The 24,923-nt window shown below is 36.6% G+C and overlaps 3 protein-coding genes across 3 annotated transcripts; 1 reads left to right on the top strand and 2 right to left on the bottom strand.

Annotated features, from left to right (window-relative positions):
- The first annotated feature begins 43 nt into the window (after window positions 1-43).
- Window positions 44-1,306, top strand: cox8b (cytochrome c oxidase subunit 8B). The gene is made up of 2 exons (XM_081356451.1): window positions 44-252; window positions 1,071-1,306. The coding sequence occupies exons 1-2, from the start codon at window positions 133-135 to the stop codon at window positions 1,179-1,181; spliced, it is 231 nt and encodes a 76-aa protein (XP_081212577.1). The 5' UTR covers window positions 44-132; the 3' UTR covers window positions 1,182-1,306.
- Window positions 1,307-2,196: 890 nt separating this feature from the next.
- On the bottom strand, window positions 2,197-9,416 carry psmd13 (proteasome 26S subunit, non-ATPase 13). Its single transcript, XM_081356450.1, has 13 exons — window positions 9,145-9,416; window positions 8,187-8,265; window positions 8,069-8,103; window positions 7,875-7,930; window positions 7,714-7,757; window positions 7,545-7,631; window positions 6,407-6,578; window positions 6,123-6,202; window positions 4,830-4,955; window positions 4,635-4,697; window positions 4,378-4,458; window positions 3,981-4,097; window positions 2,197-2,416 (listed from the first exon to the last, which is right to left on the bottom strand). The coding sequence occupies exons 1-13, from the start codon at window positions 9,243-9,245 to the stop codon at window positions 2,321-2,323; spliced, it is 1,137 nt and encodes a 378-aa protein (XP_081212576.1). The 5' UTR covers window positions 9,246-9,416; the 3' UTR covers window positions 2,197-2,320.
- A 1,637-nt stretch (window positions 9,417-11,053) lies between these two features.
- On the bottom strand, window positions 11,054-24,195 carry ric8a (RIC8 guanine nucleotide exchange factor A). Its single transcript, XM_081355484.1, has 10 exons — window positions 23,942-24,195; window positions 21,513-21,560; window positions 16,643-17,269; window positions 15,762-15,856; window positions 15,090-15,240; window positions 14,416-14,511; window positions 13,799-13,943; window positions 12,199-12,343; window positions 11,978-12,097; window positions 11,054-11,892 (listed from the first exon to the last, which is right to left on the bottom strand). The coding sequence occupies exons 1-10, from the start codon at window positions 24,029-24,031 to the stop codon at window positions 11,757-11,759; spliced, it is 1,653 nt and encodes a 550-aa protein (XP_081211610.1). The 5' UTR covers window positions 24,032-24,195; the 3' UTR covers window positions 11,054-11,756.
- Window positions 24,196-24,923: the final 728 nt, after the last annotated feature.

Raw genomic sequence — 24,923 nt, 5'->3', positions numbered from 1 at the left:
CCCTGACCTTAAATAGGAGTTGGCAGGTAGACAAGAAATTGCAACTCGTCTCGCTTTCCCTGTAGGGCGCATTACCACTCGAGGCGCGCGCAAGTGGCGCATACATTTTAGCGTTTGGATATATCCAACAACATGACCATCATGTCAGCCTTTAATTGCTCTTTCAACCTGCTGAGGGCTACGATGAGACATCAAATCATCCCTAAAGCCAACATTTCAGCCAAACCAGCCAAACATGTGCTGTCCACTGGGGTGAGTATGGGCTGACTTTAACTGCGCACTTTACCACCAGACTGTCTGCGCGCGCGGGAGTGTGACGGCCTGTGAAATACGTTAAGTTATGGATACTATCGAGCAACTAGCTAAATACGTGAATAGGCGAAGTGGTAAAAATGTTTAATTCTGTTATGAAAACCTGTGAATAATATCTTAGTCAGTGTAATTAAAAGTCAGACGAGAGTATATGCCGATAACGCCATTGATCCTTTTTGCGCGCTCACGTACAGTGTGGAAATGGCGCTCGGGGTCAGCTTTCTGTCATGTCGACATTTTCAGTCATAAAATTAAGAAATTAGAGTCTGTAATGTAATGAATGTGTTTAAAGAGCTTCGTGCCCTTATACGTTTCTGGAAAGCAGCCAATTTTACGTCCCTGTCGGACAAATAAAGTTCACCCCTGTTTGGAAATCCAGGTTGGGATGGTGGTTTGGAGCTGCTGTTTCTTAGCAGGTCATTTGCTAGTCAGCCAACTAGACTGTTTCAAACACCGGTTTATTGCTGGTATTCTAGCCTGGACCAGCTAAAAAACATTTTAGACCAACTATAATAGCTACTAAGTCCCAAAACACAAATACCTCAGATTTTTTTCCCATCTGGGATAGTTTTGCCCAAAGAAAAATCACATGAAACTGTAGTCTCTAAGGAAAAAGGCACCAAAAATACAACGTGCTTGAGTGTAATGCATGGGAAAAAGTTTGGTTAGTCTATTACTAAATACACCCCACCCACCTAAAAAATAAAACTACTAATATAGTTCTGCATCTCACTACTGTCACTGTGTTCTCAATGCAGGAGCAACTCATTGCTATGGGGACCTTTTTCGTGACCATCCTGGGCCCCTCTGGATGGATCCTGTCACATTTGGAGAGCTACAAGAACCGTCCTGGTGCAGCCCAAGAATAAATCTGTCTTTGAGCATTCCTCCTTACGAAGCCTATTTAACCTTTGAATGTTTTAATAAATGATTGTACTTGTAGAACTCAAATGGTGGCACCTGGTCTGCATCGATTAAAATATATTAAAATGTACATGGCTATGTTGCTTTAATGTTTGTTTGCTGTTAGATGATCACAAGTCAACTAGCAAAAGGACAATCAATTCTGAAAACTAAGATAATGGAAGAAGGTTAAAAAAAACTTGCAATACAATTATATCATAAATGAACAATTCAAAGTAAAACAGACATTTTAAATGTGTCTGTTGCAAGTACAAAACTATTGCAATAAGGGCACTAATTGCATGCACAAGTTAAAGTATCTATTTTTCTAAAACTTTATAATATATACACATATGTATATAAATAAAAACTACCTTAAAGTTATTGTAGAGTGCAGATGAAGATACCGATTTGATATTTGTAACAGATGCATAGAAATGTACCTTGCATATGACACAGCAGAAGTGTGTTGCTAGGATACAAAATGAAATAAAAATGTGCAGGGAAACATCCCGTCATCTATTCCCAGTAGTGTAGGGTGATTTTGGACTGCTTTTTTTAGAGCACAGGTCCATTGTTTCAGAGCAGGATGTGGGAGTAACCGCATTTCAAATTAGATTTTGTTGTTGCAAGGTCACATTTCCAAAAGCTCAAGCAATTCAGGGCTTCACTTTGACAGTGCTATTCTTAATGGGCAATACAGATGCCTTATTAATCATACTGATAAAAATGTATGTATTGATAATTGTGATTGTGGTTCAGATGAGTAGAAAATAAAAAAACCTTTCAAAAATCAGCCTCAGTGATAGTTTATGCAAAAATGAATATGTCAACATTTCCTCATCCTAATATCATTCTAAACTTGTGACTTTTTTTTCCCTGCAGAACATAAAATATGATATTTTGAAAATAGATTGTAGAATTTTCATTTTTGGGTGAACTATCCCTTTAAATTTTATACAAAACCCCCCAAAACAATGATTGTGAAAACAAGTTACTTTAATGACAATGAAGATACTGACATGCATCAAACAAAGAACTGAGGCTTGTGGAGAATGCAATGTAAGGGAACGTTCAGATAGGCCAGACATGGTGAAGAACACTTCTAAGTCAGGATGTCCTGAGCCTGGTGTTCCACCAACATGGCCATGTTCTTAACATCCCCACACCAGAGGTCCAGACGATCCTTCATGCCCTTAATCTGTGGAGATGGGGGAAAAAATCCTTTGTGTTGAGCATAGGAAAACAACAAAGACATAAAATTAACAATGTAGAAAAATGTTTAATGGCATCTTTCTACTTAAGTACTATGAATAAAAGCTAGCTATACCAATAATGCAACTGATGTCTCTAACGAATTAAATTTAGCCATTCAACATTGCAGTATAACTGAAACCTCAAATTTTAAACTTTAAAAATATGTAACACTTAATTTTAGTGAACTTATTTTTTTCCCAACAAATTATAAAATTGTATATGCATAAACTACAAGTTGAAAATAGATTAATCATTTTAAAGCTACAATCGTTATTCAGTCAAGTGCAATGAGCGATTTTCTCTTTTTCTTCATTGTGTTTCCGAAGATGAACGGGTTTGGAACGACATGACGGTGAGCAATTCATTTCAGAATGTCTGAGAAGTAGGGCTGTCTGAGAAGTAGGGCTGACCGATATGGACAAAATTTCATATCTCCATTTTCATGCCAGATATCTCGATATCGATACAATACGATATGACTACGTAAGTACTAAAAAAACAATACATTTAGAGTTTGTAAAATACACACTGATGTCTATGGAAGAGGTAATAATAATCCTTTCCATTATAATTCGACACGTTTTATTCATATCACATACACATTGTGTAAGTAACTTCAATGTTTACTCTATTCTATTCCCAGTTCACCAGCCACTTACTTTTCAGTATTTCGGGAGAAGTGGATGAATTCACGTGTTGTAAACATAGAGGTTGCAAATCCAACAGATCCGATTCTTTGACCTGCGTCTGCGGCACAAACTAAAACGGCGGCGCCCATCGCGCATAACGTTACAGCTCAACTAACGCGATCGTTATAAAGGTGTTTAAACAACAAAATACTTCCACTTGCATGTATTTGACAATCGGAATATCAGATATTTCATGCCATAGCTAACACATTTGTGAATATTCTGAATAAAAAAGGAAAAATGACATAAAGGAAGATCATCATTCATTCAGCGCTGTTGCTGCTGCGGTGTGTCACGTGACAAGCAATGACGCGTCACCATGGAAACACCGTCCCCCCTCTCACAATATAGTTCCCACGTCCCTGGTAGTGTGCGCGCGCTGGCTTTAGCAGTGCATTCAAGGGCACTCGTAAAACTGATGTTTGTTGTGACTGCCAGAGTTGTATGCAGGGCGAGCGCGGAGAGGGGAAATCTATATCGTCTATATCGTTGCTTTTTTCGATAGTAATATCTTGAAAGTTCATATCTCGATATAGATACGATAATGATATATCGTTCAGCCCTACTGAGAAGTGGTTTTCAGTGTGCACGGCCACGTGTGTGTCGAGTGTGTGTTCACAGAGAGACACTTCTCAGACAGCACTCCAGTACATACGCATCTTTTTGCACTTGAATGGTTTAAAAGCACCTGAATGAACAAGAGAGTGATCATATACTGTAACACTAGCCAAAGAAAAAATAAATAAAAATATTTTATTTCATGCGTTAAACTGAAAATATATATAGACATTTTGGGGTCTTTGGTTGAGGTGGACATACCTGCTGCAAGTCCAGCACTCTGGGCTGAACCCAGGTCATGTGAACTTTCTTTTCCACCTCATCGATGCTTCCCTTGATCAGTCCGACAGACAGAGCCTTCATCACCAACAGCTCCACCTGAGGGGAAGGATAATGATAAGCTTAACCCAGACACAGATTAACTCTAGTCCTGGATTAAATACACTTCATGGTGACTGGCCACAGAAAACACTTCATTAACACTAGCTGTAAAAGTTATATATGTTAACTACTTAATGCAGTGTCATATATATATATATATATATATATATATATACACACACACACATTTATAGTATAAAATATTATATATAGTAATATCAAATAATAATATATATATATATATAAATATACACACACTCAAAAAGAAAAGACAAACCTCGTTCACTGGTATTTTGGCACTCTGTGCAATTTCCTGGAACGTCAGCTGCCTGTGATTGGCTGGCCGTGTGAAAGTCATCTATGAAGACAATCGATCATTGACTGTGTTAGCATGGTTTTACTCACAGTAATAACTCTTCCTGTGCCACTTAACAATTAATTAGCAAATAATGATGTACTGCTTAACTAAATGACACTATAAGGACTTAGAATCATTTACCAGCTCATCACATTTGTAATAAATAGCATTTATACCTCCATGACACAGAGTAATTGGATCTTCTTCATGAGTTTGCCCTCATGAGCTGCGAGATCAGGCTTTGAGGAGGAAAAGAAAACAACAATATATGAATTTCTACCGGAAATCCTCTTCAACATATTTTTAGTGAAGAAAGAAACCAAACAAAACTTGACAGCTTTTCATTTGCATTTAATAAGTCATCTGCTCACCTGTTGGCCCCATGCGGTCTTCAGGGATTGGAATTTCTCCACGTTGCCTGCATTAAATGCGTAGAGCGTGTCTATCAGCCACTGTTTATCTGTGTTCCTCAGTGACTCCAGGACAGGGTGCATCAGCTTTAAATATCAAACTCATGTTGTTAGAGCAAACAAATCCATCAAGACAAGCAGCTGCCAATGAAGGAGACATATAACAGTACAATGCAGGGTTTTTAAAACTAAACTATTAAAAAAAACTGCATTCATTGAAAAAGCTGAGATAAAACAAAATATTCATTTTGCATAAATTAAAAATGTTGCTTTTACAACTAACTGATATAAAATGTGTAAGTTAAAGCAGAGTTATTATCATTGACCAAAACAAAAAACAAAAAAAAAACATTTCTTTTAAATGAAATAAAGCTGAAATAAAATAAAACCAAAAATAAAAACTTGGCATTTGACCATTCGCAAAGACCCGCCCCCCCTTAGTTAACTGTCGCTATGTCCGACAAGCTACGCCGTTCTCACGCCACACCATGTTCTCACGCAGTGAAAAATACATCGCGGAGCAGAGAGGAGACTGACAACACGCTGACAGACCAGGTTACTTTTCGGTTACGTTTGATATTAAACATATTAAACAAAGTCTCACCTTTCAAATTTGGTCATTTTTTAAAAGAAATTTAAACAATAAATACCGTTTTGTGGCTCTTTAATGTGTTGTGACAGATCGCTGTAGAGCATCAGTTAAAGCTGCTCGTGAACCGATCATCTCTTCCTTTTAGTTAATTTATAGCCTCAAATAAACATGAACAAACATAAGAAGGAATGTTGTTTTAACCGCGGAAAGGCGTCAGTACACTCCGTTTTTCAAGTTCAAATACTCCCATGTTAATCTACTAACTCTCCTGACTGCTTTGTCGGACAAAATGGCGGATGGCGAAGTATGATTGGTCAGATCACCTGTCAATCAAGCTCCCTATTAACTGGAAATCAATAAACACTAAAACAAACTAAATCTGAAATAAAAAATAAATTAAACCTAAATTAAATTATAATAATAAAATGACAAAAGCTAAAGATAAAGATAAAAACATCACAAAATGACTAAATTACAAAAAAATCATTCAAAATATGAATAAAACTATTATAAAAATAAAGCTAAATAGAATAAAAATAAATAAAAAAACACATAAAATTACTAAAACTTAAAATAAAATTAAAATGAATAAAAACTAAAATAGTATATAAATACTGACACAATAACACTAAAATATCACTGGTACAATGACAGGCACTAACCAGTTCTCCAAAGTTGTACACCCCCTCTCCGAGCAGGCCGGCCAGACCTAATGTGAAAGCTCTTTCTTGTTGCTCTGCTTCTGTGGTGAGAAAAGCACAAAGCTGGTGTGAGCATTAAACCACAATCCCAACCGCATTATCATCTTCTCATATTTTCACCTGAAATTATGCAGATCCAATTCTACTTTCCAATGATTACTGTAGATGTGCTGAACCAACACTAGAGGGCGCTGCTTTAAGCATCTCGTCAAATGTAAACATCATGCAGAAGTCAGAATCCTTACCAGGCAAGTCTTTAGCTTCCACACATCCCAAATACCGCAGGGCATCCTTGTAGTACAAAGCGTGGTTCCCAATGATGCGGTAATATTTGCTCGACAGATCGTAAAACCGCCCATGCACTGATGTCACGCCCGGGAGATTGTTCAGCATCTCTTCCACTTCCTCTATTAATTTCTGCAAAATTATTATTCATAAGTAGAATTATAGGAATAACAGTCTCAAATACAATTGCCACTCTTGCCAATTTGTGAATAGATCACCTTGCAATTCAATTTTGAAGTGGGATGTAGTTTTGAGTCCTCAATGTCTAAGTGTGGTGATGTTATGAATTAAGGGAAGGCAAATTAATTGCAGGCCCTAATATTAATTTGATAATAATACTAGCCTGTTAATAATAATACTTAGGGCTGTGCTCAAAATATTGATACAACGATACATCGTCATGAACTCCTGACGATGCGCTTATCGATACAGCAGCTGCCGTATCGATACTGTTGTGCTTGTGTAGCCAATTCAGGGCTCGAATTTCGGCGCGGGTATGTCAAACATTTCGGTCTTTTTGAGTATCCTCTAAACACAGTCAGTTATGTCTTCAGCATAAACGCATGATGGGACAGTATAATGAAATCAGGATCCGTGCACTAGCTCTTAAAGGGACAGAAGCCATATGTGTCGGTCATTAATATTGTTGTCAAAACAACAAAAGATAGTTTTCATTTTAAGGAATCTGGATTAATAGCATATGTATTTAATTTAGTCAGGACTTAAATACTACCCAGTGTTATTTTACATTTGATTACTTTATTCTAGTATTTCTAGACCTATTCAAAAAGTTCTCTTTATTGGTAGGCTATCTTTATTCTATTGTATTTATTTGCGCTACTTTTTACAAAAATTGTTTTTACTTTTCATATCGTGATACGTATCGTATCGTGGCTTTAGTATCGTGATGCGTATCGTATCGTGACATTGTTGGTGATACACAGCCCTAATAATAATATTAGTAGAATCTGCGTGACCAACTTGAACCCGTTGTGGTCACATAGATTTCTATTGAAATGACTTGATTTCGCACACAAAAAGAGCAACTGCAAATGTGGCTGCACCTTAAGAAAAGAAACATATATTATGATGAATGACCTTTGTCGCTGGGAGATCGCTGATGTCGAGCTTGAGGCTTCCAACTGAGGTTTTGCAGAGGATGACGGCCTCATCGCTGGATTTGACCTGAGAGTAAAAATGACAATGACTTCAATATGTTGCCAATCACGTTGTAAACTCAGAGCTGAAACACAGAACAACTCGCTACCTTCTCCTTTGTTTTCTCTAGAAAGGTGATGGCTGTGTTTGGATCTGTTTAAAAACAAGACATATGTTATTAATATTACAACATAGTAGCATTTTTGTTCACTCTCTATAGGCTTTGCGATGGAAGTCAGCAAACAACACTATTGGATAATAATGATGTACCTGTCATGTGTTTTGCAACATGAAGGATGATTTCTACTAAGGACAATGGGTTGATTCTGTGAAGGAAAAAAAAGATTAATTGATTTTTAATTCAATTGCAATTAGGTTCCAAAATGATCTACTGCTTTATTATTACCAACTGGAAAATTCGGTTTTCACGTGCATGGGGAAATCTCATCAGAAATGCTTCTTACCTGTGTTCAAAATCACTGAGGAAGTTTTCATAGAGCTGTGGGAAGCAAATGAGACTTATGAAAGGTTTCACCTCACATTTCTGCAGTGTGCAAATGCAGTTGATTTCTGATCTGATACCTGAATGAGTCCGTCCCCTTTGGCGAAATAGGGGTCCTGCACAAAGTCTGTCAGCTTCAGAGTCAACTGATGCCACAATCTGTCAAAGAGGCAGAAAACAAGGGGATGTTGATCTGATATTCAAGTTATTCTCAACATGTGGATTTAATCTATCCATCTATCTATCTATTCATCCATCCCTACCTAATTATCTATCTATCTATCTATCTATCTATCTATCTATCTATCTATCTATCTCTCCCTACCTAATTATCTATCTATCTATCTATCTATCTCTCCCTACCTAATTATCTATCTATCTATCTATCTATCTATCTATCTATTCATCCATCCCTACCTAATTATCTATCTATCTGTCTATCTGTCTATCTATCTATCTATCTATCTATCTATCTATCTATCTATCTATCTATCCCTACCTAATTATCTATCTATCTATCTATCTATCTATTTATCTATCTATCTATCTCTCCCTACCTAATTATCTATCTATCTATCTATCTATCTATCTATCTATCTATCTATCTATGGGCTGATATGTTCATACACTCAAGCAAGTCACTGATTTGATACCCATGATTTGCATCCTTTCAATGAATAAAGCATGGTTTTAACAGTGTATTACATTAGAAAACGGTCTACTTTATAATTTTGCAAACCCTCAATAAATATTACCTCATAAGAAACACTTTAAAACAACAAACATGGCATATAACAAATATCTCACTTCAGGAATGACTTGCTAGCCACTAGAACTCATTTTTCAATAATTACCTACATCAACAAATATAAAACCATTACGCAAATAAACGGCCAACACGGTCTTTAAAACACAATTCAAAGTGGACTAAGTAGATTATTATTATCCACTGTGCAAGTAATATAAGTTGCCTTTAGCTTAGCATGCTAAATGACTCAGCTAGCTAAGATTCAGACACTGAACAGGCATCATTCTTACTTTCTGTTGTAAAAATCCTCCAGTGAGTGCCACTCCGCGGCCATCTCGGCCGTCGGGCTCTTGCTCTGCTGTTGTTTGAGGTATCCGATGACATCTTTCATCTTGAACGTAGATCTTTGACTGTTTGAGTGAGAAAAATTGAAGCTCTCGCTGCAGTCACGAATAAATCTGCACTACTAAAATAAATGGACGCTGAGGTAAACAGAGCGCTACCGCCACCTAGAGCAGCGGAGGATACGCAGAAGCTCAAACACACAGTCCCCTCAAGGAGTGGGGAGTGGCGGGAGTCCGCAGACCTGAAGCCGGTAGAGGCAGTTTTACGCCCCTGTTGTTCCTGATGCGTCCAGTAGGGGGAGGCTGTGCAGCGACACGAATTGAGAGGTAGCCTATGTTAAATCATCTGCTTAAGTTAATGTTGTTTAGCAATGATGCAACTTTTATTATTTATAAACGATAAGCTAGATAGAGCTAGGGTAGGTAGATATAAATTAATTTCTATATCAATGGATGGGTCTATAATTTATTTCGAGAGACAGTCAGGTTGATATGGAAGCTTGTTTCCGCCACTGAATAATAAATAAATAATAATAATTGCGACTTTTATCTCACAATTCTGACTTTTTTTCCTCACATTTGCGATATATCAAGTCAGAATTGTGACCTTTTTTCTCAGAATTGCGAGATATTAAGTCAGAATTGTGAGAAAAAAGTCGCAATTGCGAGATATAAAGGCGCAATTCTGAGAAATAAAGTCGTAATTGCGAGATATAAAGTCGCAATTCTGAGAAATAAAGTCACAATTGGGAGATATAACGTCAGAATTGCACGATATAAAGTCGCAATTGCGTGTTATAAAGTCATAATTGTGAGAGATAAACTATTCTGTTGTAAAAAATAAATAAATAAAAATGTCCGTCTTTTTTTTCCTTAGAATTGGACTTTATATCTCACAATTGTGAGTTTATATCTCGCAATTCTGACTTCTTTTCTCAGAATTGTGATATAAACTCACAATTGCGTGTTATAAAGTCAGAATTGCGAGAAAAAAAAGACAGAATCCTGACTCTATAACACGCAATTGCGACTTTATTTCACGCAATTCTGACTTTATATCTCGCAATTCTGAGAAATAAAAAAACAGGTAAGACCCTGTTTACTCCTTGCATTAAAACATAGGCCTACTCCACATGGTTTCTGGGGCAACATTACAGTAGATATTGGAATTATGTGAACTTGTTTTTGTGTGAACGCACAAAAGACACATTTATAATAGGCATATATGTATGCATGTAAATCTCTCTCTCTGAGTAGAGTTTAACTGCACACTCACTCAAATATTTTGATTATGGTTTGAATGTAGATTCTGTTTTGAGTTGTTTCTTATTAATGAGATGATCTAATTATCTAATGTATATGTTAATATAATTTTTTTCTTAAAATACTTACTGATCTGGACTAAAATGTAGGGTATGTGCACTTAGTTTGGGTTTTATCATACTCTGTCTTTACCAAGTTCTCTTTAACTTGCATCTCATAAAGGTGTGCGTTTGCTTTAGGAAATGAAAATCTCTCTCTCTCTAAACTTGTATAAACTATAAACACCCATCTCTTTTTTTAACTGCATTCCAAACCAATAGCTTGTCTAGTAAATAAACTACTTACAGAGACAAGACTGAATAAAGTCTTTGGCGCAAACGTCTTCCCTTAAAAAAAATAAAAAATAATATATATGTATTTATACAAATCATATATATATATATTACCTTTATATAATATTATTATATTTATTGTGTATTAAGATTATATATATATTTATAAATCATATAAATAGCAACAACAATAATATTAAAATATATAAATATAAAATTTAATTATCAATAGTATGTATAATTTTTTTAAACGAGACAATGACAAATTCAGCTCTTTTATTATCATCTCACAATATATTTCTTTTAACACAACGTGATACAAATCATACAACATTCCCTTCAGTCTTTCATACACAACTACACAGGCCACCAATAACAATATACAGCAATTGATCCCTTTACCACAAAGAACAAAAGAAAAGTTTACCATAGGAGGCTTTATATGCTCCTGTCCCGCATTAAAACCAAAAAGTTGAACCGTTTTTCCTCATAAAATATCATAAACTATCTATGTATCATAACTTTAAAAATGCTCCTGCTCAGCTCAGCTCATCCTAAAACCAAATAAATAAATAAATAAATAAATAAATAAATATCAGTGCTCCATCAGTCATCATCCATCCATCGACATTCTAAATGAAAAATAATATCTGTGCTCCTGTGATGTATAATAAGTTAGAGTTCCATTAAATTAATTCTGTTATATTAGTAAACTAGCACTGTGTAAACGAACCATGTTTTCACTGTCATTGTACAGAAAATATTACCTAAAGACAGGCCAACACAATAAACCTCAAATGAAATGAAATAACATTCACCAGGTGTTTTCCTTAGGAGTAAAAACCAAGCATTTAAATCCTAAAGTGTCAAAAGATTCAATTCCATAATATAATTCAATCAAAAACTTTTGTTTTTGATTCAAATTTGATTAGCAATCCTATCCGTCCTGTCTAAAGCCTCGGATTAGTTTGTGTCGCTGTCGCTGTCAGAATTATTGGACTCTCCGAACTGTTGGCGGGCTAAAAAACGAAGCTCTTGTGGTTCCAACGAAGTCATTTTACCATCAGCTCCAATTTTCATTGGCTGGATCACCTGCTCCCTGAAAGAAAAGCACGTTTGCAGTTACTTCATACTATTTTAAAAACACGTTGAAAGTTTGGGGTTTTCTGACATCGCTTTATTACCTAGAGAGTTTGTCGAACATGTTGACCAGTTTCATGGCTTCGAATTCTTTCTGTTCTTCAGTCATTCCCTCCATAGGGTTGGGCTGCTCCTCCTCAACACGGCCAGTCACTGGATTGATACTGTACAACATAAACAAAACAACAAAAAAACACAAACATCTCTGATTTTTTTCTAACCGTTATGGCCATTCTGATATCTGACAGTGTTGTTCGTGACATACTGAGGTTTTGCCTCTCTGTACTCCTCAGTATCGCTGTCCTCATCTTCAGAGTAATGCCCAGGGTCTCGACCGCCTCTCATCAGTCCTCGAGCGGCCAGGAGCCCCGCCGCGTTACCGTAACCCGTGTACTTGATAAACCTGGAAACTGATTCACAGTGGATCAAATGCCTATTATTATTTCTCTTCGACTTCAAAATAAATCCACTAAAGTTCAAATACAGGTCAACATTTGAAGTGGATCAAAAAAGTTCATCAATGTTGTCCTAAGACAAGAACGGGTATTGTTCAAAATTCATGTATATAACATTTTTTATTCGATTCTCTCTTCAGCGATTCTGAATCGATTCTTGAAAACTTCTGCAAATAAAGTTTTTTTTATTTGATTCTCTCTTCAGCGATTCTGAATCAAATCTTGAAAATTTCAGCAAATATTTTTTTTTTACTCAATTCTCTCTTCAGTGATTCTGAATCGATTCTGAAAACAGAAGCAAATATAAACTTTTTAATTTGATTCTCTCTTCAGTGATTCTGAATCGATTCTGAAAACAGAAGCAAATATAAACTTTTTAATTTGATTCTCTCTTCAGTGATTCTGAATCGATTCTGAAAACAGAAGCAAATATAAACTTTTTAATTTGATTCTCTCTTCAGCGATTCTGAATCGATTCTTTAAAAAATTTTGCAAATATAATTTTAATTCGATTCTCTCTTTAGCGATTCTGAATCGATTCTTGAAAACATCAGCAAATTTTTTTTTAACTCGATTCTCTCTTCAGTGATTCTGAATCGATTCTGAAAACAGAAGCAAATATAAACTTTTTAATTTGATTCTCTCTTCAGCGATTCTGAATCGATTCTTTAAATTTTTTTGTAAATATAACTTTAATTTGATTCTCTCTTCAGTGATTCTGAATCGATTCTTGAAAACTTCTGCAAATATAGTTTTTTAATTTGATTCTCTCTTCAGCGATTCTGAATCGATTCTTTAACATTTTTGTAAATATAATTTTAATTCGATTCTCTCTTTAGCGATTCTGAATCGATTCTTGAAAACATCAGCAAATTTTTTTTTAAACTCGATTCTCTCTTCAGTGATTCTGAATCGATTCTGAAAACAGAAGCAAATATAAACTTTTTAATTTAATTCTCTCTTTAGCGATTCTGAATTGATTCTTGAAAACTTAAACAAATATATAAACTTTTTAATTCGATTCTCTCTTAAGCGATTTTGAATCGATTCTTGAATCAATTATTTCTCCCACCTCTATAGTTTATAAGAATTAAAGATTTTCTACATGAAAGGAATTATAAATGCATAAAATTCAGCTTGTGTTGCTAAAAATGTTTTTGCTCACATACACATAATATATATTTTAAGCATTATAGCAAAAAAAAGTAATTTTAACAGTAATTTAAAAAACAATGAAAAAAATTCAATTATTGAAATAAAAATATATACCTATAACTTTGATGAATGGTTTTGATCCACTTTCAAATGTCGACTACTGTATATATCAGGATCAAAAGAACCAAGAGAACCGAACTACAAGTGTGAACACACGCTTAGCGTACTTTAATGATATTGTAGTATTTGACGTACCACTCTCCTTGCACAGTACAAACAGGAACTCAGCTGCGCAGTGCTTCACGTCCGTGTCTATGTGGGTCATTAGACGCACTATCTTGTTCCGCAAAGCGTTACCGACCTCAGGTCTGTTTTTGACATCTCGTAATGGGGGAAGCACCTGCGTAGACACACAAACAAAAATGAAAATAGGCCACATTTACTAAACAGGGAAAATTAGCATTGTAAAAAAGGGAGTGGAAAGTGATCTACTGATGATCTGCAAATTAGCCGGATCATTTCCATAATGACCGACGCAATCCACGAAGAGTAACGTAAATTAGCGTCTTGTTTAAGACATGTTTTTTTGGGCCGTTAAATAATGGCGAAAATACCAGTAAATTGACTAGCGAAACCTTAGTAAATCACCTTGCGTGATTCCTTTAAATACTCTCTTCGCATTCATTTTGCGTCTGGAAGGGAAACTCTTACAAATGCATATGGAACAAGTTCAAAATAACCCCGTCCACGCCTTTTCAGCGCAAATTTTTCACTGCGTGTCTTTAGTAAATCCTGACAGTAGTTTTTAACGCCGAAAGAGGGTTAGCGCTGGCGCGAGCTGTAAGTGAATCCGGTCAATGGCACAGTCTCACCTTCATTCGTAAAAACTTCCTGGTCTCTCTGTGGATGCGAGCGCTTTCCGTTAGTAGATTTAATGAGGGCAGCAGGGTTTCCTTCAGCTTGTTTCCCTGGAAATACAACATTAACAGGTGGAGGAGTTCAATTGTTTAACACTGGAGCTCCAGCTGTGTCCTGGTCTAGAAATCCCTCAAAGTGTTCCCATCGCACCCAGCACAAAAACAATAACAAACCAGCCAGCACAAACAGGTGTAAAAGAAATTGTTTCAAAGACACTGTTTCAAAGCAGCTTTACAGAAAAGCATGGCGTTAAATATCTTAATATCACACAATAGTTGCATTTAGCAGATTAGAGCTGGGCGAGAATACAGTTTACATTTCGCGATAATACTAGCAATCAAGCTAGTTATTAAATGTAAATGTAATACATCAAAACTAAGTGTGCTTTTGAACCAATGAGATTTCAATTTGGGCGGAGCTACCCACCAAATGACAAAGAAAATGTCTTTATGTGAGACAATGTTTACATTTGCAACAATCACTCAGATTAACATTGAAGAAATTGTGATTTATCACTTGATGTCTCATTTTATCTCGTCCGCTGATGAACATTAAACTGCTTTTAATAAGTTTGAACCTTTCTAAAGATGCTTTGAAAGATTAGCAGAAAACTTGTTCAGGTGCTCACCCGGCCGAGTCTTTTCTCCATAAACTCCAGCAGCACCATAACGGCGTCCATGTTGACGCCCATGTACTCGATAGAGCCCTGCTGGACTTTAGGCATCAGCAAAACGTCAAGACACGGAAGCGGCAGGTTCCCCAGCAGGTTCACCGTGTGGCTGTAATACAAATTCGCATCAGATTTAGTTTGCTTGTACAAATTGACTAATTAGTTGGGACTGAGGTCCCTGTGGATCTGCTCTAATTTGTTACCAATCAGAGCACATGAGACACATGACAATCTGTGCCAGTGTGTCAATGTGTCAAACAACTTTACTTGATTCAGTTGCGTTTTATTGCATTATTCAGAACCGGTATACTTGCTTCCATAAACTTTTCTGCATCTAGATCTTCTGCCCTGCTGTGTATGTGGTCCTGGACAATGTTATGAGGATACAATGTCCCAACAAAGATTGCAATACCAGAAGTCTTTGACCTTGTGGAGAGATTTTTTGGTCCTCATGCTTATAAATCATACAGAATGATGTTTTTTGAGAATCTAATAATGCAGAAACTTTAAGGGGTAAGGTTAGGGGATAGAATATACAGTTTGTACGGTATAAAAATCATTATGTCTATGGAAAGTCCCCATAAAACATGGAAACCCAACATGTGTGTGTTTGTGTGTGTGCAAGGGCACCTGTGCATCTCTTCTGTGCGCTCCTCTCCCTCTGAAGTGCTCATGATGCAGTGTCTCAGTATGGCTCCCAGGTGTCTGTAAGTGGCTGCTTCTTCCTGCATCACACACACACACACACACACACACACACACACACACCACATTAGATCTCCTTCACTAATTAAAAACTGTTATTTACACTGAGAGAGCAGATCTAATTGCTGCGGTTATGTAATGCTTATTCAGCAACTTGTGAGAATGAAATTTACATTCTAGCAAGCATCATAAAATAACATTATTATATTAAATAACATGCACAATATATCAGTATTTGCTTTTTAATTATTACACCAGTCTCAATAGTCAGATAATGGAAGCATCAACTTATTTTTCCAGCTCAATATGATATGCATCTTTGCTAGTCTAAATTTCAATTACACAGTCACATTTCATTTAAAGCATTTGTTTGAGTTTGTGTGAAATGTACTTTTTTTTTTTATTGACAAAGTATAGATTAATAAAAGTGGCCATCAATATGATGTATTTTGAATTTTTTTTCCATTATTTTACTGTAATACATTAGTAATAATATTTACTGTATAGCCATAAAATGGGAAAAAAGACATTGCTGTCTTTAAAGAATGTACTGTATGTATATTCTATATATTATATTCTAAATATACTGTGTGTATAGGCCTACACATAGTATATTTTTCTTTCTTTCTTTAGTCTAGAACAAGTTCTTTGCAGGTTTCGTGAGATTCACCCATTGAAATTGGCCAAAGTTTATAATTATAATTTTATAATCAGGGCACTTAAATTTAGGAAACAGCAGCATTGTCACAGTTTGACTACATAATGTTTCTTGACACAATTAAATGTGGCAGCAAACACAGTCTCACCTCGTCCACCTTGCGGCGGTTGGAATCAAAGGTGACGTTAAAGAGGATCTTCAGGATCTCCATGGCTCGCTCGGTCTCCTGCCTCCCCAGCAGGGGCAGCTCTGAGCAGCCGTCGAATCCCGCGCGGGCCACCTCGTACATGTCGGGCCAGCAGAGGCCGAGCGTGGCATCCAGAGCCTCCGACAGCAGGCTAACACCCCGCAGCTCGCGTGCCAGCTGGGCTCTCACGTCCACGCGCAGGGCGGTGATCAAAAACGTGAGGCGCAGGTCGAAGAACCGCACCTCGTGGTTCCACTGCGGCTCGCGGCACTGCTTAAGCCTCTCGGCCAATCCCACGATCAGCTGGAGCTCCGCCCCCGCCTCCTGAGCCGCATCGCTGTTGAACACGATGTTGCACAAGCACTTCAGGGCCTCCACGATCACCTCCAGGTCTGGGATCTCAGGCGTGACGCCCTCACCCTGCCCGAGGCCGGCGTGTCGGATCAGGATCTGCATGGCGTGGCGGGTGGCGAAGGGAGACAAGCTCTTCTTGTCACGGGACAGGATGCGGATGGTTTCCAGGCAGGCCAGCTGACAGGACGGCTGGAGGTCTCTCTCCAGGAAGCCCAACACTAACTCACCCAGACGCTGAGAGAGAGAGAGAGAGAGAGAGAGAGAGAGAGAGAGAGAGAGAGAGAGAGAGAGAGAGAGAGAGAGAGAGAGAGAGAGAGAGAGATACTGTGTGAGAACAGCAGCAATTACCGACACCATCACCTTGAGGGCCAGCGGTTCTCAACTGATTTTCCGTCAAAATTTTACACTGTACAGCCTCAAAATTGTTTAACCAAAGTTCTCACTAATTACAAATGACTTTTTAAAAATGAAATATAAAGAGTAGGCCTATAACAATATAAAAACTACAATATAAATTCAAGAAACTATTAAAAAATATAAAACACATTACAGTTCAAAAGTTTCAGAAGTCTCAATTTATTTATTTATTTGATCCAGTAAAAATTGTGAAATTTTATTACAATTTAAAATACTTTAATGTATTTTGAGATGGTAAAGCTGAATTTTCAGCATCATTACTCCAGTCTTCAGTGTCATACGATCCTACAGAAATCATTCTAATGATTTCTTATTATTATCAATGTTGAAAACAGTCGTGATCGGCTGCTGAATTTCTTTTTTTTGTGTGTGGAAACTACAATACAGTTTTTCAAGATTTTTTGATGAATAGAAAAAGTTCAAAAGAACAGCATTTATTTGAAATAGAAATATTTTGTAGCATTATAAATGTCTTTACTGTTACTTTTGGTCAATTTAATGCATCATTGCTGAATAAAAGTATTTAATTTATTTAAAAAAAAAAACTAAAAAAATCTTCCTGACAACACGTTTGAACAGTAGTGTCTATATTTTATATTTAATTTTATACAATTATAATTTACAATTTTAAAAGATACAAAAATCTAAATAGTAAATATACAATATATCAAAATATATTACATATAGAATAATATAAAAAAATACACATTAAAATTGCCCTATCAGAACAGACCTGTGACCCATTTTTGTCACACCCCACCAGTTGAGAAACACTGTTACAGACCATGTGAGAGAATCTCATGGGTGTCAATGTGGTAAAAAACGTTCATGCAAGTCCTGTTTATGCAAAAGTAGCAACATAACATTAAGGGCCCTATCTTGCACCCAGCGCAATTGACTTTGTACACCGACGCATGTATCATTCCTATTTTGCACCCGCGCAAAGCGCGCTTTTCCCTCCACAGAAGCACGTCGCTAAACTAGGGAATGAACTTGCGCTCCCTGGGCGGTTCAGCGCAAAAAAGGAGGCGTGTTCCAGCGCAAACGTTCCTTCATGCTATTTTGCAGGTTTAGAAAACAATTGCGCCACTAACCAGGAAAAAATAGTTTAAAGTCAGTGGCGCGCGTTGCGCATGTTATTCATATGCTATTTTAAGGGCGCATGCTTGGCCGTAATCAATGTAGCGTGTGCACAACGCGAATACACTTTGATTCTCTCATCTACACAGAAGCAGCAGTTTTCATTTTTGCAAATCATACATTATGATAGATAGATAGATAGATAGATAGATAGATAGATAGATAGATAGATAGATAGATAGATAGATAGATAATTTATTATAAAAGCATACATCTAGCTTACACATTTACCCAAATTATCATACGCCTTTTTAACCGAAGTTAATTTGGGTGGGTTTCTCCATCCCCAATGTCCCTGACGAGAGCGTTGCTCTCCTCGGCTGTGAACCGCTCCTGTCGCGCGCCTGGCAAATCCGCCGTTACAATAGGAATCCGCTTTCGAAAAAGCGCGTCTGCTCTTAAAGGGAATGTGAGATGACGCTCTGATTGGTTTATTTCACGTTACGCCCAAACCACATCTATGAATAATGAAGCTACTTCAGACCAACCCCTTTTAGATTTGCGCCTGGCGCAAGAGTCATTTATCCCGCCGGGAAAATAGCAACAGCGCCAAGACCTGCCCACAAAGTTACTTGCGCTTTGCGCTTTGACACTTGCGTTTCAGATCGTTAAAATAGGGCCCTAATGATCATTTTCCCCCCACCCCCGCCCTTCCCGGGACAATAGAAGTCAAAACCCGGAAGACTAATTTGCCACTGGTTCCATCGAGATTTTCCAAGGGGTTTTATAATGGGGGTTTTAAATTTATGACTAAAAATAAAATCTGTGGTAAACATAACAATATGTTTTGCTCTACAACATAAATTACACACACCCATTTTGAAAATGTTCTTATCTTACTTATTAGAAACACTTATTTTTTAAAAATAAACAACAGCTTCATGTTTTTGATGTGTAATTTAAGTTGTAGAGCAAAACGTCAAAAAAAGTTTCGTCAACTTATATTTGCCACACCTTATTTACTGATACACTGAAAAACCCCATTATAAAAATCCATAGGAAAATCTCAAGGGAACCAATGGCGAATTAGTATTCTTCTGGGTTTTGACATCCCCAATCTATTTAAGTTCCTGAGAGGCATCATTTATTATTGTTATAGTGGACAGCTTGCTATAAATACATGGGTGGATGATTGACAACTCCTCAAATTCTCCCTGACTGTGCCTCACTGCCAAGACCTCCGACTGTCTCGCTGTAGAGTTTAGTTACCAAATTGGAGTCCAACGGTGACACGTCCTTACATAACCCAGTCAAGCAATGAACAAAACCAGATCTGATCATCTGTTCGAAACCTGTCTATAACATCACACGCAGTGATAACCAAATATAGTAGCATTATGGTGTTATAGTCTTTTTACAAATGTTTGAAAAACACGTACATCTCAATGCAATTGTGATTTACTGTAGCGGTGCTTTTTGTAAAGCGTTACATTGCTGCAGATGGGACTGTTGAAAACAATAATGACAGGAGTCAGCCTTTATGTCAGAGACCAGAGTCAAAAACAGACATGAAGGGCACTGTATGCCAGTTCATATTAGAGACAAAAGCAAAAATGTGGCCAGCAAAATGCAGTTTGGGAACTAGACTAGACTGACCACAGAACTGAACACTAAAAATAATGGTAACACTTCACAATAAGGATTCATTTGTTAACATTAATTAACAATGCATTAGTAAAACTAACAATGAAAACTTTTTTTTATCTATCCCAAAAATTATTATGAATAATAATAATATATCAAACAATAAATATAGGCAAATACAAAAATTGATGTGAGGCACTTAAATAATCACAAAAATGTGATATTTAGGCACTGAAACATTCTTTTAAAGCATTTCATAATCTTAGTTAATGTTAATTTCAACATTTAATAATACATTATTAAAATCAAAAGTTGCATTTGTTACTATTATTTCAAGGGTATATTATAACTAATTTTACCTAAGATTAATTAATAGGCTTCTATACTAAATGTATTGCTCATTGTTAGTTAGTGTTAGTTAATACATTAACAAACTTTAATTAAACCTTATTATAAAGTGTTACCAAAATAACAAATATAAATCAAACATTAACAGTTTTATTAATATTATGAATAAGCTTTATTTTTAAATCTTTATTTTCCATGTTCTTTGAAAGTCGTTTCATTATGTATTTTTTCAAGCATTATTTAAAAATAATATTTAGTTTTATTTAGTTTAGTGCTATTTAGTTTTATATACAGTTTTTATTCATTCCCAGTTAATAATTTACTTATTTCAGTTTATTGCCAAGGCAACATTTCTATTTTCATTTAGTTTGTTTTTCAACTAACTAATATTTATCTAATTCCAGCTTTATTTCAATTAACATACATGTTTTTTATAGTTTTAGTTAACAATAATAACCTTGTATTAACACTAAAACCCATTATATTCGCATTAAACATTCTCAAACCATCTCAACACAGTGTCATGTTACAAAATCCCAAAGAGTATTTCTTTATATTTTTGGCATGTTCCCATCATGTGAAGTTTTAAAACCTTCTTTGATCAGAAGCCAATCAGGAATGAGAAATAGGCTTTGGGTTCTACGCTAATGCTATGCTACATCCAAAACATTTAGCTACGCATATACCTCGTTCAAATGTCCATCCTATCACAAAAGGCAAGCGAAAAAAAGTGCACATAAAGTCAAAGCAAGGACACATCACAACAGCAGTGCTTTAAGACAAGATTCAGTTGGTGTCATCTGATATAAGCACAAAAGCTTCTTACATTTATTGCAAATCAATTGAAGACATTTGGCAATGCAATATTCATGAATACTCAAAAGGCCATGTTTTAATGAATCTAAAATGGCAAGACAAAGCATAAAGCAGCTTGTTCTTCAGGGTTGAATTGCTGACCGTTTGCATTATGATGTCGGGTAAGCCTTACCTCTCTGTCTTCCTCTTCCCCAGAGGTAAACAAAAAACACTGGGATTTCTAAAAGAGAGAAAAAAAAAACATTATTCAGACAACTGTCAAATACAAATACATACATTTATGCATGAATACAAAAGACACTTTAAAGGAACACGGCGACTTTTTGGGACTTTAGCTTATTCTCCGTATCCCCCAGAGTTGGATAAGTCCATACATACCCTTTTCATCTCCGTGCGTGCCGTAACTCTGTCTGACGCACCCACCGCTAGCCTAGCTTAGCACAAAGACTGGAGGTAAATGGCTCCAGCTAGCATACTGCTCCCAATAAGTGACAAAATAACGCCAAAATGTTCCTATTTACATGGGATTTGTATAGTCACAGTGTGTACGAATAACAAGGTCACATGAGACACAGCCATCCTCTAACCGTATACATACTGGGAACTATATTCTCAGAAGGCGAAGCACTGCTACTTTGGCGGAGTGACTGAAACATACATTTGTAAATCTGACCTAATGTGTAAAAAATGGCACCTTTTTGGGCAAACATACTGTATGTGTGTCTTGCATCTAATTGCAGAGGCATAGCCTACACTTTGTAATTACATGATAATATTAACTCATAACCTCTTAATATGTATCACTGTCACATCAGTTCTGTCCTAAATACGATTAGAGCGCTTATCTGCATGAACCTCTGTGATACCGGCTCACGAAGCATCAGGATCAGCCTAAGAAATCTATTTGTGTTACTTGAGTGCTAATCCAGCCGACGTCACACAAAGTTTTTCAACTCGTATGACTTTTTAGGTAAGACTGATTTAAATGTACCAACTAACACATTTCCTATACAGATCATTTGTTAAGATTTCAAAGGCTTCTTATGTGTCTTTTTGAATCCTTTTGGTATGATTTTAGGAACAATATCTAAAAAGAAAGGACCAAATAAGGGTACATAACAGATTTAGTTAAAGCTGCAGTCCGTAGTTTCTCCTCTTTGTCGCCATCTCTGTTCGAAATCTGCAATTGCAGTTATTCGCGGAATTATCAACTTTACGTGGGTTGTGCCTCGGTATGGCACAGCGCGGATGAATCCAATGTTTGGCTCCAAGAGAATGTGCGGCTGTCAATCACCGCGCCGGTGTGGATACTGTCATTCGCAATCACAGATTCTACTTTTTGGAAGTATGACCAACATAAGAATTTTCACCGGAAAATGTCGTCTGAACAAGTAAGTAACATCCTCTTTTGTTCTGACCAACTAAGGGGGGAAAAGCATCGCAGTAAATCGCACTGATTAACAATCGCTTATCATATCACGTCAAACCGCGCAAATTATACTTTGTTCTCAAATTGTTAATGTTAACAACATCAGCATTGCGTGAAAACATTTAATGCCCTTCCGATATTTGTCCTTGTATTCACATGGGCCCGGTTGCAGTCTCTTTTTTTCTGTAGCCACTCCGAAGTCCGAATTTTTTTTGCATTTTACACTGGTGATTGTCGTTTGAACCTTTCTGGATCCGCCGTCAAATTGATAAGTTTAATTATATCAAGTGCTGTGAGAAAAGGCTATAAATCTCCACCTCCAACATCCTCACACTCAAAATAGCCTACTAGCCGAGACTCTTCTTTATGTGTACAGATGTGACGTAATGACGCAAAGACAAGCTCGAATTTCCCACGGAAATCCACCAGTACCACTGGAATTAAAAACATTATTACAAGCTTACCATTTACATCGAGCTAAGGCAAGCAGATAGTTTTGAACACTGGCTGGCTATGTACTCGCTCAAAAAATATTTTTTTTATATCTGCAGTTTTAATAAATGGGAGTCAAATGGGTTAATTATGTTATAAGTATAATAATTATGAGAATATATTGCAAAAAAGGAATGTTTTTGAGAGGGATCGAGGGAAGGTCTGCATCCCTGTTGACATTGTATGATGATATGAGTCTGACCACAACATTAGAGCCCATCAGCTTTTTTTGAGGCTGTTTTAATTGCTTTCCTAATGCCTGTCAGGACATGAACAAATCCATTTACTGACTCCATAAGGTACTTATTTGATTCTTTATTTGAATATGATATTTCTCTTTTATTATTTTAATATTATATTCTCCAGATAAACATCTATAAAGATAAACGACACTCATGCTATTTCTGTTACTAATGCAATTAGTACATCCTCACAAAACATAATGTATGATTTGACCATGGCAGCTCTTCGTCGATGGTGTTTTTCATGCAATATTTACACAACTGAGGATCTATTAATGTATCATCCAAATGTCACAGCGCAGCAAACTCTCTCTCTAAATATTATAATTAGTATTGAACAAGAAACACTTTTCCTAGGCACAAAACAGACACTTCATTCTAGAACATAGAGATGCATCACCTTATAACAGTCCTGATTTACATGTATCTTATATGTACCTCTCTATTATAGGTCTGTAAAGCTGTCAGTGCGGCGTCCTGGTCGCCCGTTTCCATCTTCTCTATGATGGCATTTAAGTCCATTTTCATCGCTGTTCCACCTTTCAGCTTTCAGGAAGAGCCAAAAATCATGTAAACAAAATCAGCTTCAATCCTCCAGCTTTATCCCAGCTATCCAGAAGCTCCTGGATGATGCGATTAAAGGAAGATTGCGAAGATCACTGCAGGGAATCATGGGATTTGTAGTGAAGCCCTTCACACAGACAAGACCCGCATTGTTTGTTGTGGTTGGTGCGGCTGTATGAACGACGTCTCAACGGTCCAATCACCGATTGCGTGTGAGAGCCACACCAGCCAATCGTGTTTAAGGAGGCGGGACTTGTTGGTATACTTGCTGCTGAGGGTGATGGGTTATGTAGTCCAGAAAGACAATTTAAAAATCGTCCTAAACAGGTAGATAACTAATTAAATAAATTTACATCGAGACTTAACCTTTTTATGCATGAATTATGACAGCTTAAGTCAGGATTTTTTCCATGTGTTTTTTTCCAACTTTTTTTTCAATATTTTTAATACAAATGTTTCCCTTTTCTTTCCTCTTTCTAATTTATGTCTTATTGTGTTATTGTATTGTGTTGTTTGGTCATTTTACTATTTGTTTTATGTGATGCAGTGGCTGTATTTTTGAGCCCAAGACAAATTTCCCTCTGGGACAATACTTAGCCTTAACCTTAATCTTGGTTTGGAGAAAAAAATCCACTTACAACGGCTTGATGGCAGTGTATATGATGATGCACTAGTGTCCACTGTAGTGGTTGATGTGCAACTCTGCAATCAAAACCCATGCATATACGCAAGATATGGCTTTTTTAATAGCTGTCACTGTATGACGCCTGTGCATGAAAGGGTTAAAGACAACAGCTGCTAAACAGGGATTACCGGTTACATTAAATATACTGTCAAAATGTTTTGAGATGTAAGC

This window comes from Scardinius erythrophthalmus (genome assembly GCF_964197995.2).
Source record: "Scardinius erythrophthalmus genome assembly, chromosome: 24".
In the NCBI taxonomy this organism is placed as follows: Eukaryota; Metazoa; Chordata; class Actinopteri; order Cypriniformes; family Leuciscidae; genus Scardinius; species Scardinius erythrophthalmus.
Note: the sequence above shows the minus strand (reverse complement) of the source record. Positions and strands in the feature narration are given on the sequence as shown.

Bases quoted from the DNA above. Each gene is read 5' to 3' on its own strand.
- cox8b (XM_081356451.1), top strand. From the start codon at position 133: ATGACCATCATGTCAGCCTTTAATTGCTCTTTCAACCTGCTGAGGGCT. The intron at 253-1,070 runs GTGAGTATGGGC...TTCTCAATGCAG, and splicing joins AACATGTGCTGTCCACTGGG to GAGCAACTCATTGCTATGGG.
- psmd13 (XM_081356450.1), bottom strand. From the start codon at position 9,245: ATGAAAGATGTCATCGGATACCTCAAACAACAGCAGAGCAAGAGCCCG. The intron at 7,931-8,068 runs GTAAGAAGCATT...TTTCCTTCACAG, and splicing joins CTCAGTGATTTTGAACACAG to AATCAACCCATTGTCCTTAG. The intron at 7,758-7,874 runs GTACATCATTAT...GTTTTTAAACAG, and splicing joins TGTTGCAAAACACATGACAG to ATCCAAACACAGCCATCACC.
- ric8a (XM_081355484.1), bottom strand. From the start codon at position 24,031: ATGAAAATGGACTTAAATGCCATCATAGAGAAGATGGAAACGGGCGAC. The intron at 21,561-23,941 runs GTACATATAAGA...TCTCTCTTTTAG, and splicing joins TACAGACCTATAATAGAGAG to AAATCCCAGTGTTTTTTGTT. The intron at 11,893-11,977 runs GTAATAAAGCGA...CTTTTCTTTCAG, and splicing joins ATGTTCGACAAACTCTCTAG to GGAGCAGGTGATCCAGCCAA.